Source organism: Haliotis rubra, unplaced genomic scaffold (genome assembly GCF_003918875.1).
Source record: "Haliotis rubra isolate DU_JTF1 unplaced genomic scaffold, ASM391887v1 Scf517, whole genome shotgun sequence".
NCBI lineage: Eukaryota > Metazoa > Mollusca > Gastropoda > Lepetellida > Haliotidae > Haliotis > Haliotis rubra.
Window position 1 is genome coordinate 3,652 of NW_025767210.1, and position 15,367 is coordinate 19,018.

At 42.0% G+C, this 15,367-nt stretch overlaps 1 protein-coding gene across 1 annotated transcript in view; it reads left to right on the plus strand.

The window, feature by feature from the left end:
• Positions 1–659: 659 nt before the first annotated feature.
• The window catches only part of LOC124292437 (ubiquitin carboxyl-terminal hydrolase 25-like), a 39,052-nt gene continuing 24,344 nt past the window's right edge, over positions 660–15,367 (plus strand). Inside the window, 15 exon segments of the mRNA XM_046729517.1 lie at positions 660–749; positions 1,013–1,091; positions 1,906–2,035; positions 2,521–2,686; positions 3,681–3,761; positions 4,719–4,868; positions 6,837–6,922; positions 10,116–10,211; positions 10,429–10,487; positions 10,490–10,581; positions 11,595–11,722; positions 12,138–12,236; positions 13,013–13,037; positions 13,039–13,163; positions 13,814–13,955. Of these exon segments, the coding sequence (XP_046585473.1) occupies positions 660–749; positions 1,013–1,091; positions 1,906–2,035; positions 2,521–2,686; positions 3,681–3,761; positions 4,719–4,868; positions 6,837–6,922; positions 10,116–10,211; positions 10,429–10,487; positions 10,490–10,581; positions 11,595–11,722; positions 12,138–12,236; positions 13,013–13,037; positions 13,039–13,163; positions 13,814–13,955 (1,548 nt within the window).

The following is a 15,367-nucleotide window of genomic DNA, read 5'->3' on the forward strand; positions in this document are numbered from 1 at the left end:
TGGGTGGTGGTGGTGAGGCCATCCCTAGCACCACACAGAAGACAGAAGGAGCTGGAGCTGCCTCTAGCAAGGATAAGCAACTGGTAGTATTAGTAGAGGTAGATAGTAAGGGTGGGTGGTGGTGAGGCCATCCCTAGCACACACACAGAAGACAGAGGGAGCTGGGGCTGCCTCTAGCAAGGATAAGCAACTGGTAGTATTAGTAGAGGTAGATAGTGAGGGGTGGGTGGTGGTGAGGCCATCCCTAGCACCACACAGAAGACAGAGGGAGCTGGGGCTGCCTCTAGCAAGGATAAGCAACTGGTAGTATTAGTAGAGGTAGATAGTGAGGGTGGGTGGTGTTGAGGCCATCCCTAGCACCACACAGAAGACAGGAGGGAGCTGGGGCTGGCCTCTAGCAAGGATAAGCAACTGGTAGTATTAGTAGAGGTAGATAGTAAGGGTGGGTGGTGGTGAGGCCATCCCTAGCACCACACAGAAGACAGAGGGAGCTGGAGCTGCTTCTAGCAAAGGATAACAACTGGTAGTATTAGTAGAGGTAGATAGTAAGGGTGGGTGGTGGTGGAGGCCATCCCTAGCACCACACAGAAGACAGAGGGAGCTGGAGCTGGGAGCTGCCTCTAGCAAGGGTAAGCAACTGGTAGTATTAGTAGAGGTAGATGGTAAGGGTGGGTGGTGGTGAGGCCATCCCTAGCACCACACAGAGACAGAGGGAGCTGGAGCTGGAGCTGGAGCTGCCTCTAGCAAGGGTAAGCAACTGGTAGTATTAGTAGAGGAGAGGTAGATGAGTAAGGGTGGGTGGTGGTGAGGCCATCCCTAGCACCACACAGAAGACAGAGGGAGCTGGAGGGAGCTGCCTCTAGCAAGGATAAGCAACTGGTGGTATTAGTAGAGGATAGATGAGTGAGGGTGGGTGGTGGTGGGGCAAATCCCTAGCACCACACAGAAGACAGAGGGAGCTGGAGCTGGCTCTAGCAAGGATAAGCATCTGTAGTAGTATTAGTAGAGGTAGATAGTGAGGGTGGGTGGTGGTGAGGCCATCCCTAGCACCACACAGAAGACAGAGGGAGCTGGGGCTGCCTCTAGCAAGGATAATGAACTGGTAGTATTAGTAGAGGTAGATGAGTGAGGGTGGGTGGTGGTGAGGCCATCCCTAGCACCACACAGAAGACAGAGGGAGCTGGAGCTGCCACTAGCAAGGATAAGCAGTAGAATAGATAGTATTAGTAGAGGTATATAAGAGGGTGAGCTGGGCAGATGCAACCACAACACCACACAACAACAATGGTAAGCAGTGATTGAAACTAGAATTATTGGCAGCCCTCAGCACCACATGGAGGTAAAATAATGGGAAACAGAACCAGTGTTTTCCCCAGGCATTTTAGCAGGGCACAGTAAAAACATAAACAAAATGAAAGGGAGATAACTCTGTCACGACTTCTTTATAGATGAAAATAAACAATTAAAAATATTCAATTGAAAAATAATACTTATCCTTGTGACAATCGAAATTGAATTCTACCTAATTATCCACAAACCTAATGTTTTGTTTGGTTGACATTTTTGTTCAAAACTGCTTGAATGGAGTTAAAATGTTAATTTAAAATATTGAGGGACAACAGAAAGTTAAGCATTATGACATCACTATCGTTGAATAACCTAGTAACTTTCAACTGGTTACACAACACCTGTTTCAAATCACCAAAATTATAAAGATATTCAGAAAATGTTTGTGATAACGTAAACATAATACTTTGAAATATGTCATTGCATGCCCGTTTGGGAATAGCGTTGTCCCTTTCGAAATTCTGACGCACTGCCCTTTTGGGGTGAAACACTAAGAACTCAACAAAGTAATGTCAGTCTTAGTTGATGATTTTTCTACAGTTAACTGTATGTTTTCAGGAGTTATTGACCTGACCAATGAGCCCACCACTGACCGTGATGAGTTGCAGAAAGCTATAGCGGCCAGTCTGCAGGACAGCCAGGGCATTCTGGGAGGTCAGGTGACCAGGGAGGAGCAAGATATTAGCAGGTACTCGCCTCAATCCCATGTATCTTGATAATAACATCAGTTCACCCAGCCCCCTAAACTCAAAATCTTGTGATCTTTTGTCAATTCTGCATTCAATTTTACATGTCTCTATTTTAGTTTCTGTTTGAATTGTTGCAGGCATATTGTTTTCAGAAACTTATCTGTTTCTCGAATAGTTTATTGAAATGAATCTGTCGATGACTTGTGTGAACATACAGACATGCAATTTTCCCTTCTGACTGAAATAAATATTCTTCCAATTCCTCTAATTCTCGGTACGAAAATTTTTCCTTATATTCGTCAATACACGTTATGATATGGATTTGATTCCCAAATTCCTACTAACAATGGTGTCCATGATTATGATCATCAGAGCACTAAATGTTTAGGACATGCATCAAATTATCATATTATAACCTAAAATACTGTTCCAAGAAACATGACCCCCCCCCCCCTCACTCACTACATCCGTCGGTGTACTGCAGGGTTCTAGAAGCCAGTCTGGCCGAGAGCAAGGCAGGGACAAAGAGGAAACGAGGGGAGGTATGGTTTGTCGACCCACTCAACCCCCATGAACGCAAGCGTAGCGAGGGATGGCCAGTAGGACTGAAGAATGTCGGCAATACATGCTGGTTCAGCGCAGTTATACAGGTAACCAGGCATCTGTTGCCATGGCGACACTTCATGCTGATTATTATTATTATTATTTATTTTTTTCGCGTTTTATTTCCCAATGCGTTTACATGGCGTTATAATTATGAATAGATATTCACATATACAAAGCCATACATAAATAGATAGTATTTACAGGCTTGGCATAGGGCCTTAGTCGGTGTTACATTGACCATTCTTTCTTTGAAGATATTACATATAGATAAGTGGGCATAACTACATAATACATAAGTAGGCATCGGTACATAATGTTGTTTCGTATTAGTACATGCAAGGTATAAGTCATTTAACATTTCCGTTATTTCTCAACAGATGTTTACCTATACATAAGTGTACAAAGTACAGTGTATGAAAACGTTTACTGCATGTTTGACTGCTTTTTATCACCTGCAAGGCAAATCATTGTAACATTTAAAGTGTACTCTTTAAGGTTTACAATTAAATATTAAGCTACAAGTCTAAAACAGCATGTGGAAAGAGGACGAAAATGTAAAAAATTGGACTGATTGTTGTTTGTAAAAGGCAATGAATTTACAAGTTTGATATTCCTGCTGATTAATGATGTAATAGAGATTAATTGAGATTCCTTTGTTATAAAACACAGTGGCCCATTTCATTGATTTTTGTGTTAACAGTAATGAGCACAGGCTGGCCAAAGACATGATCTGTTCTGATAATGTAAAATTATTATGGCATCAAGTACCTATTTGCAATAACAGGCACAAATCACACGGAGAATTTAGATATATTTTCCTTGTGTATCTGTCTTTGCTAGATTAAAGCCTGATCGTCAACGACTGTCTGCCTTAGGAAAGCAGAGAGATGCAGAGATCAGACACAGTTATCTCCCTTTGACAATTTGTTTGTTTGTTTGGTTTTTGGATTTTTTGTAACCTCGACCAAAATATGGATGTCATAGTCTTTATTCATAGGTATTTGAGCTTGATTGAAGTTTTGTTTGCATTGGTTTCAGTCACTCTTTCATCTAAGAAAATTTCGACACATTGTGCTGAATTTCAAACTTCCAAATGAAGGGCCTTCTACATCAACAAATGTAAGTATGTAAGCATGTAAGCATTGCCATCTTAACTCGGAAGTGTTGGAGCACCCCGGCAGAATCTCATATGTATTTTTATTGTTACAAATGATAAATTTCAAAGGCTGATTTAGGTAGATTGCTCAGTGACAATGTTTTTTTCTGTGAGAAATGAATGATGAGGCCCTGATATGGTACTCGTATTCCTAAATATAGATATTCATGAAGTGAACAGTTTCACATTTCCTTTAGCATACTCAAAAAGGTCATGAACCCTAAATATTTGTGACTCTTGAAGGTCCAGGTTAGAATATTGGCCTTCAGTAACCCATGCTTGTAGTAAGAGGCGACTAACGGGATTGGAGGGTCAGGCTCGCTGAGTTGGTTGTAGGCCAAAAAAAATAATGTTGTGGTTCCGATTTCCTACATTTCAGAACTAGGGTAGATAGGTAGGGTTTTGGTGTTTTTTTTCAAAATATTGTTACATTACTCATGTGTCAGAAAATAAATTTATTTTATTATGTGGTGAGTAAAATTGTTCGCCTCGGGCGGGAATATTTAGGGTCGGTCGGGAAATCGAACCACAAGCTTCTTTTTTTAGGCCTGACACATGTCATCAGTTCCCCATGGTGAAGATCGATACTCATGATGTTGATCACTGGATTGTCTGGTCCAGACTCGATTATTTACAGACCGCTGCCATATAGCTGGAATATTGCTGAGTCGCTGGCGTGAAAACTATCCTCATTCACTCACTCACCTAAATATTTACATATGACTGTACTTTGTCATGGCTTGTGGGTTTTGCAGGAAACTTCAATTGTGGATGTTCTTGAACGTTGTTTCAGTAGTATATGAAAGAGAACATTTTAAAACAATTCCTGTTGGTTTTACACCTCCATACAACTTGTTCTGCAGCTGAGGAATACTAACCCACAGTGGGTTGTTTCAAATGTCATGTTTGTGTCCCGCCAGGAGAGGAGAAATCATCGGTTCATGAATGAGCTGCGTCACCTGTTTGCCTTGCTGGTCGGCTCAAACAAAAAGTATGTGGATCCGCCCAAAGCTGTGGATATTCTGAAGGAGGCTTTTTCCTCCCCAACAGGAGCTAGTGATAGTCAGCAGGTGGGTGCTTTATCTCTTACAGAGATGATTACAGGTGAAACCTGCCCCAGGGAAAGGGGAGAGCGCTATATATCTGTTGTTACTGATATATAATTCCAGGGCCAAATGTTGATGTGGAAGAATTCTATTCCTTATCTTACTAATATGTTTGCAAGGTGTATATGTTCTTATAAGAAGACTTTATTCCTCAGCTACGGTTGCAGGACCTGATGTTATTGATCTAGTTGCAGGACCAGACTGTTCCTGTTGGTGGGCGTTGTTCCTGATGTTATTGATCTAGTTGCAGGACCAGTGTGTTCCTGTTGGAGGCGTTGTTCCTGATGCTATTGATCTAGTTGCAGGACCAGACTGTTCCTGTTGGAGGGCTGCTGTTCCTGATGTTATTGGTCTAGTTGCTGGACCAGTCTGTTCCTGTTGGAGGGCGTTGTTCCTGATGTTATTGATTCAGTTGCTGGACCAGTCTGTTCCTGTTGGAGGGCGTTGTTCCTGATGTTATTGATCTAGTTGCAGGACCAGCCTGTTCCTGTTGGAGGGCGTTGTTCCTGATGTTATTGATCTAGTTGCTGGACCAATCTGTTCCTGTTAGAGTGGCTGCTGTTTTGTTCCTGATGTTATTGATCTAGTTGCAGGACCAGTCTGTTCCTGCTGGAGGGCGTTGTTCCTGATGTTATTGATCTAGTTGCTGGACCAGTCTGTTCCTGTTGGAGGGTTGCTTGTTCCTGATGTTATTGATCTAGTTGCAGGACCAGTCTGTTCCTGTTGGAGGCGTTGTTCCTGATGTTATTGATCTAGTTGCTGGACCAATCTGTTCCTGTTGGAGGGCGCTGTTCCTGATGTTATTGATCTAGTTGCAGGACTAGTCTGTTCCTGTTGGAGGGCTTGTTCCTGATGTTATTGATCTAGTTGCAGGACCTGTCTGTTCCTGTTGGAGGGCGTTGTTCCTGATGTTATTGATCTAGTTGCAGGACCAATCTGTTCCTGTTGGAGGGCTTGTTCCTGATGTTATTGATCTAGTTGCAGGACCAGTCTGTTCCTGTTGGAGGGCGTTGTTCCTGATGTTATTGATCTAGTTGCAGGACCAGTCTGTTCCTGTTAGAGGGCGTTGTTCCTGATGTTATTGATCTAGTTGCTGGACCAGTCTGTTCCTGTTGGAGGGCGTTGTTCCTGATGTTATTGATTCTAGTTGCAGGACCAGTCTGTTCCTGTTGGAGGGCTGCTTGTTCCTGATGTTATTGATCTAGTTGCTGGACCAATCTGTTCCTGCTGGAGGGCGTTGTTCCTGATGTTATTGATCTAGTTGCTGGACCAGTCTGTTCCTGTTGGAGGGCTTGTTCCTGATGTTATTGATCTAGTTGCTGGACCAGTCTGTTCCTGTTGGAGGGCTGCTTGTTCCTGATGTTATTGATCTAGCTGCAGGACCAGTCTGTTCCTGTTGGAGGGCGCTGTTCCTGATGTTATTGATCAGCTGCAGGACCAGTCTGTTCCTGTTGGAGGTGTTGTTCCTGATGTTATTGATCTAGTTGCTGGACCAATCTGTTCCTGTTGGAGGGCGCTTGTTCCTGATGTTATTGATCTAGTTGCAGGACTAGTCTGTTCCTGTTGGAGCTGTTGTTCCTGATGTTATTGATCTAGATGCAGGACCAGTCTGTTCCTGTTGGAGGGTGCTGTTCCTGATGTCATTGATCTAGTTGCAGGACCAGTCTGTTCCTGTTGGAGGGCGTTGTTCCTGATGTTATTGATCTAGTTGCAGGACCAGTCTGTTCCTGTTGGAGGGCGTTGTTCCTGATGTTATTGATCTAGTTGCAGGACCAGAATGTTCCTGTTGGAGGAGAGCATAACAAGAAGCAAGAGAAACATTATTATTCCCCAAACTTGTCATGGATGTATCTGCAAATTATGAGGTGTGTCCTCATTTTAGCATTGTTTGATCTAATGAAGAATTCTCCAGTGTATTGATTTGTTTTGCAGGACGTCAGTGAGTTTCAACATAAACTCCTAGAATGGCTTGAGGAAGCCTTCAAGAAGGATAACACTGACCCTTCATCCTCACGGGAGCGTGGAGTCTTGTTTTGTTATTGTGTGCACATTGCTGGGACCTCGCCATCTTAAAAAGCCGCATAAGTACCTACCTACCCACTGGTGTAGGCTACTCACTCTCTTACTCCAGAGCACCGACCCGTGAAGATCCTGGTCAGAATAGTTCTTCAGTAACCCATGCTTGTCGTGAAGAGGCTTACTATCGGGTGGTCAGGCTAGCTGACTTGGTTAACACATGTCATTGTATCGCAATTGGCGTAGATCGCTGCTGCTCGTGCTGCTGATCACTGGATTGTCTGGTCCAGACTCGATTTATTTACAGACGGACGCCATATAGCTGGAATATTGCTGAGTGCAGTTAATAATGCATCTCACTCACTCACTCACTGACTTCAGCAACTTTCACACCACTAGGACTAGGAGAAAGTAATTTTTCCCTTTCATTCATGAAAATGACATTTCCCAATATGTTGTGTGACCTTTGCATTGGGAACTGTTTGTTTTGAGATACAGAAATCAGATCTGCTTGTTTTGTATCCACTCTCTCTGAAACTTGAGAAGCTTCAATGCAGACAATCAGCCTCGAAGGTTCCCTTAATGCATGTAATGAGGGTAGGATATTGCTATTTACAGATTTTTGTATGTTTATTTTCTGGATTTCTATGGAAACAATTTGGCCTTGTGTCAAAAAGGGGTTGAATTCGCTTTCTCGAACATACTAAAAATTCCTCAATTGCTCAACTGCTCTATCAATAAAAATTGTTAGATATCTGAGGCAGATCCCAAAGAGGTGCCTTTTGCTATTTTGCAGATTTTGGCATTTTTATTTTTCCTGGTTTCCATGGAAATGATTCGACTTCTTAGTCACAAAAATGAGGGATGGGCTTCGTTTCCGGGGCACAATTTGAAAAACCTTCAGTATCTTTCTACAAGACTTGGTAGATATATCAAACAGCTCATGAAGTGGTGCCTTTTGCTGCTTCTTGCAGATTTTTTATTTATTTATTTTTCTTATCCTGACTCATGATCTTTAACTTGATGTCCCTTTGCGAATGGTAGTGGAACACTTGAATCCCTTTGAAGTTCCTGAAGCCGATGTAAAAATACACTCACCCACGAAGTTACCACCCTTTTCCGTAGTAAACAGTCATGTGACCAGCCTTACTTGTCACTCTCCCTTTTCGCCCATGTGGATGGTTTGACGAGCACTGGAGTCCCAGATATCTTTGCATTATATCCTTTTATTTTAGGTCCTATTCTTCAAAATTACGCTTGTGTATGGATTTGGCTATAACTTACATTGTATTATATGTAAAACTTTATAAAATTATTTGTATTTGTGTCATAATTTCATCGTGATGTAACTTTGTTTACATTTCATGAAATCTGGCAGTGTTTGCAGAGCACAAGTTATCCGTGGCTGATCCTCACCCCAATGCCCTTCGTGGCATCAAACCATGTTCTTCCAGCTTGTGATTTACTTATTGTGCTGACACAGAAGACTCTGTTCCTGCTTGTGCTAGCCACGGCAGCTCGGATATCAGAGATACATACGCTGGACTTTGGTCGAACCAGATTCGACAGGGGCAACATGATGCAGTTCATCTAGGACTTAGATGGGACTTCATTGCCAAGAACCAACTACCTGGTCAGACAGGATAGACAGTTCCACGCACTCAGCCATCTACAATCCTATATATTTTCAAAACACTAAGACAAGGAGATAAAAATTCAAGCCATTCATCCCATTATCCACAGAGACATCAGTATAAGTCTCAAGAACGCACTCATATCGCTCCGGATGAGAGTCGCCATTTGAGAGCCTATAAGGCAGCAGGACTAGAACCTCCTAGAGCTTCCAACCCACACGGTCAGAGCACTGGCCGCCAACATTGGCTCTGCACGAGAAAATTTCTCTATCATCAGGAATTATGGAGGGCTGCTTTTGGAAGTCGGATACGGTGTTTGCCGACCACTACCTCTGAGACAAAGCCACTGAAGACTTCTGCAGGCATCTCACCAATTTGGGCCCTCGTGAGCACAGCAGCTAACAGTTCCTCAAAGGCACTGAGTTGGAAAATCTCACCCTTTATCACGCTGACTTGATAACTTTTACTAAGGAAAAGTATTAGTTTGAAAGTCCATGCACACATTCTAGGACAGACTAGCATGAGTGATTAAAAATCCTGTACGGGTAAAGATCTTACCTGTAATGCGTGAAGGGGTCGCGAACTTATTTATGATAAAGATCTTATCATAATCTATGGGTTGTTATAAGATATCTAGTAATAAGAAGATACTAGTTTATCTGAAGCCACATGAATCAAGATGATTCAACTTGTCTGAGATGGAAGTAAGACAAGAAGTGGTCCCCCCGAGTGGTCCCCCAACGGAAGTTGGAAGAATAGGATCTCGAAATGCCGCCGCGAAGTTCCCATGGGGATACAGGACGCATCTAAAGGATAGCTGATGAATCCAGGAAGTGGCCTGACCCACCACCAATCTCCAGGATTCTATAAGCAAAATATCATGAATCAGGATAAGAAAAATATTTAACTTTTCAAGTAAAATTGATATTTTTATACTTATCATGATGGTCAAGCCCACCCGACATCTCCCTGCTGGAAGCACTTTGGATTTCACAGCAGTTCCAAGTGCTTGGGCAGAAAAATCAGGAGAGTGACAAGTAAGGCTGGTCACATGATTGTTTACGAGGAAAAGGGAGGTAACTCGTGGGTAAGTGTATTTTTACGTCCGCTTTGGGAACTACAAGGGATTCAAGTGTTCCAACATTCGCAAGGGAAAGGGAGATAAGCAAAAGATCATGAGACAGGATAAGTATAAAAATATCAAGTTTACTTGAAAATTACATTGTTCGTGATTTCCTTTGGAAATGATTCGACTTAGTCTAAGATTGAAAGTTAGTAACATATCAAGTTGGACTTTGAGCAACTGTCAGGTGATTTGTTCTTTAAAATTTGTGGGGACTGGGGATTTGTCATCTTCTGATGACTGTTGTTGTTTCTGTCGATGCATCAGTGCATCCCTCTGTGCTGATTGATAGCAAAATGCAGTTGTTATCCCTCCCTCTTTCCATCCCTCATGCACTTTGTAATACACAGGATTCCAACTAGTCTGTGTCATGTCAGTGGAACAATTACAGCACTCACTCATTAACCATGGCAACTTATATATATATTATTTTTTCAGGAAGGCAGGATGTTCTCAGCAGGAGGATAAGAAGGATGACAATCCTGTTGTGGATCTATTTCCACGGCAGTTCCAGGCAGAGGGATATCAATGAAGGTATGTCATGTGGTCTTGTGTTGTTCAAATACTATCCTGCAACCAGTCACAATCAATTCTGCAAAGTTGTAATTGATGTGTGGTTTAACTGCAGAAATAAAGAGTATCTACCAATGAAATCTGTATAGCACCAACAGTAACAGCTTGGCTATCATAGTATGACCCAACCCTATCATTACACCTCCAGTAGGTCTAGAGTTCAATGTCTCTTTTATAGGAAAGGGATTCACCAACGAGGGAGACGCTTTGGGCAGTTTCCTTTGCAGGTGAACGGGTTTCGGAGATATCCACGCAGAGTCTAGAGGGTGCCACTGCCCAGGGTGAGATTGAGGCTGTCAGTAGTGACGTCACACAGAAATCAGGCCAGGAGGTACCGCCAGATCCTGCTTTAGTAAGCTGAACCCTTCCCAGGGCTTGATTTAGTGCTTTGTTACTTGCACTGGTGCAACGCAATATTACAAAGTGCAACCTAGTTATGAGTCTTAACTCTGCAACAAGGTGCACGCCAAGTTTTTAGAAATAAATCAACAATAAATTTAACATTATGAGCATAAATATGTCAGCTCATTTTCTTCTTAACTTTGAATAGCTATAACACTGGAAATATTGCTATTCATTTACACTTTTCGCTATGACAGCTCTTGTAAACAGGGATCAGCAGTGTCTCTGTGTTGCTATGGTTTCACAGGTACTACATCAAGGAAATGTGTTTTATGTGCTCGAATCCTCTGGACGTTTTTACACACTCACGTTTGCAACTTGAATTTGGCTGGTGCAACTCAGGTTTTATCTTAGGTTGCACGAGTGCAAGTAGGTTAGCCTCTCTTAAATTGATCCCTGCCTTCCAGAGATATGGCATCTTACTTTCCTTTAGGAATTCGGTGTGGAGATTATCACTAGGCATTGTTTCTTTCCTCTGTTAAGGATTCTGGGTTTGAACATGCCCAGGAGCTCTTGCTTTTATACTATTTGGTACTCTGGGACAGAAGAGGTGTCAAGGCTCTCTTTTTAAAGTGTATAATATAATTTTGAAATGTGGCCTGTTCAAGGACTGGCTGTCCAAAAAAGTGACCAGTCCTGAACAAACACAGCCAGTCCCAAAAACTAATACAATAAAAATACAACAAATGTTGTTTTGATCACAGTATTTATTATCCTCTCTCCAAATTTTCCCCCTACGAAAGGACGGCCTTACTTATTTAATAGACTGTCCTTCCCCAAAGTAGACTGTCTAGGATGATGGGACTGGCTATATATATTATACACTGCTTTTTGGGATGCGATGTCCGAATATGCCCCAAAGCCCATGTTGTGCACCTGTTTGCCAGTTTCTTAGATGCCGTCAACTCAAGAAGACTCACAATTCCCATTTCGCTGTTTCAGCTATGGTTTTCCCGCCTGCCTCCAGTATTGACCTTTGAGCTTTCACGTTTCCAGTTCAACCAGCAGATGGGTCGACCTGAAAAAATACATAATAAGATAGAGTTTCCTAAAGTTATCTACATGGACCGGTAAGTAATTGTTTACATGTTTGGGGCATCCATTCTTAAATGAACTGTTCATTCATTAACATTGTGTTGAATGTGGCAATTGATATTGTGCAGTTATGTCCCTTGTTATGCAAGGATCTGCTGAACTTGGGCACCTCCCTGATCAAGATACTTGGTCTGTCAGCACCATGCCCATGATACTAACCCTTGTATTTGCTGTCTGCAGGTTCATGAAATTGTTCTAGACATTCATCTTCATTCATCTTTTGTCCCTGAAGGTAATTTGCTGAAGAAACCTTGGAAATGTTTTCTCTTCTGTGAATTGTGTCCCATTGGTGCAGGGCCTCACCATGATACAGTGAATATGATATCTGTGCTGTTGGACCGTGGTTTGATTGTGCCCAGTTTGAGCCTGAGATTCACCTGTGTTGTCCAGGTACATGGAGAGAAACAAGGCACTGACACGCGGCAGAGGAGAGAGGAGGAGAAAGCTGAAGGAGGAACTCACTGTGCTGCATCTTGAGAAACTGGATAAGTAAGTCAGTCAGTGCGTGGTTAGTAACTAGTTGGATAAGTTGATGTATAAGGCAATGAAATGGATCAGTAAGTCAGCAAGATGGATCAGTAAGTCAAGCAAGATGGTTCAGTAAGTCAGCGAGATGGATCAGTAAGTCAAGCAAGATGGTTCCAGTAAGTCAGCGAGATGGATCAGTAAGTCAAGCAAGATGGTTCAGTAAGTCAGCGAGATGGATCAGTATGTCAGCAAGATGGTTCAGTAAGTCAGCGAGGTGGATCAGTAAGTCAGCAAGATGGATCAGTAAGTCAGCGAGATGGATCAGTAAGTCAGAGATGGATCAGTAAGTCAGCAAGATGGTTCAGTAAGTCAGCAAGATGGATCAGTAAGTCAATGACTTGATCAGTAAATCAGCGAAAGATGGTTCAGTAAGTCAAAGAGGGGATCAGTAAGTCAGCGAGATGGATCAGTAAGTCAGCCGAGATGGTTCAGTAAGTCCGCCGAGATGGATCAGTAAGTCAATGACTTTGATCAGTAAATCAGCGAGATGGTTCAGTAAAGTCAAAGAGGGGATCAGTAAGTCAGCAAGATGGTTCAGTAAGTGATTGAGAGGGATCAGTAAGTCAGCGAGATGGTTCAGTACGTCAATCAGAGGGATCAGTAAGTCAATGAGAGGAATCAGTAAATCAGCGAGATGGATCATTAAGTCAGCTAGATGCATGGTAAAGTAGGTTGATGAGATAGATGAGATCATTTTTCCCTGCAATCCTATCCCGGTATTCCTGTGCCTGTTCCAGGTTCATCTGTTACTGGTCTGGAAGCAAAGCGTTTCCCTCTACAAGACGTGTTGTCGTCCGTGCTGCAGTTCGAGAGAGTAAACCCAGTTCTTCCAGTCCACAGTCGCGACGATGTTGAGATGGAATCTCCAAAACCGAACTCGATCACAAAGTAAGAAAAACCTTTTCATTTTACTCTGCTATGTGGTCATGAAGTGGATCAGTTTGTGTCAGATTGCTGAGATTTTTAGTGTATAATGAAAACCCAGAAAACAGTACAAAATATGGTCACTACTCTAACGAAACAGGTTTATTTTCTTTTGAAAAGACAAACATAATGTTTTCCCCTGTTCACAACAAAGTTGATTCATGACATCAGTTTATCAGTAATGTTTGTCCAGTACTTTGAGGGCAGTAGCCCAGTGGTTAAAGCTTTTGCTCATCGCGAAGGTCCGGGTTCAATTCCTCACATGGGTACAATGTGTGAAGCCCATTTCTGGGGTTCCACACCTTGATGTTGCTGGAAGGTTGCTAAAGGCTGCCTAAAACCATATTCACTCACTCCAGTACTTTGATTTATGCGCACAGGTAATGAGGAATGTTGCTCATAATATCAGTCACTGGTTTGTCTAATCCAGGTTTGACAATTAACAGTTCGTCGTCATGTTGTTAGCATATACTTGGAAGCAGTTATTGAAAAACAAAACTAATGCTACATTTCCATCTTGTTTCAGTTGCAGAACAGAATCTCGAACTCTCTCTCCCAGTCCCGGCCAGTGGATGTGACCATGTCATCCCACTGCCCGCAAGCTCCCCGGGCAGGCCCCTAAGCCCCCGCCCGGCACTTCCCAGCCCTCCCCGCCATGTGTCAGAGAGTGAACTCCAGGTGCTACAAGACTGTCTCAGACGTTGGCGAACTGAGGTGGAGACTGGCGTCAGGGGTAAGTTTTTGTCTTCTGTCCAAGTAGGGATGAGTGAGTGATGTCAGGCAGCAATACTCAAGCTATTTCATGACAGAAAACCAAACAATGAAAACTTCATCTTCTCTTTGTCAAGATACACAACAAACATAGTTTGTCACACAAGTCTCTAGGTTAATCGTCAAACTCTCATATTCTGTGTTGAGATTAAAGGCCAGTGTGACATGTGTATAATTTCAAATGATTTCAAAGGACAAGGTATGATAAGGGTGTTTTTGGCCCACAAACAGAATTGGCTGAACACATGTTATTTGTTTAGAGACAAGATGGCTTTTGCATATAAAAGCCATTTTTAAATGATCTGAGGCCATAATTTCAATGCAGAGGGGCCAAAAATGGGTTTTATCAGTTCCCATGAAAAAATAACAAGAAATCTGAAATATCAGTGTGCCATAATGACTTATATACAACTATCAGTTTCTTTACATACAAACAGTATCAGTTTTGCAACAGGTATTCATGATGAAGCAACATGTCAACATCAATCACAAGGTTTCAACTTCAAGGGGCCCAATTAGGGTTGCAATACATTGTGGACAGTAATTCAATTACTTGCAAATTGATTACAAAAAGCACATTATTGACAACTTTCTTTGCAAACATAAACTATTGGTCAATTTTACAACATGTACTTATGATAACCAATCATGTCCCACTTAAAAATCACAGGGGCCCATTTTAGGTCTAATTACATTTTGGGCACAGCTTGATTTTTAACAAGTAAGTGTTAAAAGTCAGTATTCACAACCGGTTTTAGCAAATATACAGTAAACATCTCATTCACAACATGTTATTACAATAACCAATCATGTTGCACTAAAAATCACAGGTCTTGACCTCAAAGGGGCCTATTTCAGGTGAAATTACATTCTTGGCACAGCTTGATTTAACACCATGTAAGTGTTAAAAGTCAGTATTTACAACATTCTTGCAAATATATACAGTCAACATCTCATTCTCAACATGTTGTTATAATAACCAATCATGTTGCACTAAAAAGCACAGGTCTTGACCTCAAAGGGGCCTATTTCAGGTGAAATTACATTCTTGGCACAGCTTGATTTTGACACCAAGTAAGTGTTAAAAGTCAGTATTCAAAAATCTTCAAAAAGTACTTATTCACAACTCATTCACTGCAAAGATATATAAAACATCCATTTTCACTCTTCATCCACATGGTCATCAATCTCTGAATCAGTTTCTGAATCACTGTCAAGAACTGCAGCATTCAACCGTGTATCACTAGAGTTGCTGGAAACAGGCATATTGTCTTGGTGTCTGCCATAGCCAGATCTTCTCACAACTGAAAAACAGATGACTTTATATCAAAAGAGAATTCTTTTTATAAAACTTTAATATTATAAATCTATACAAGGGTAACATTACTTATTTATTT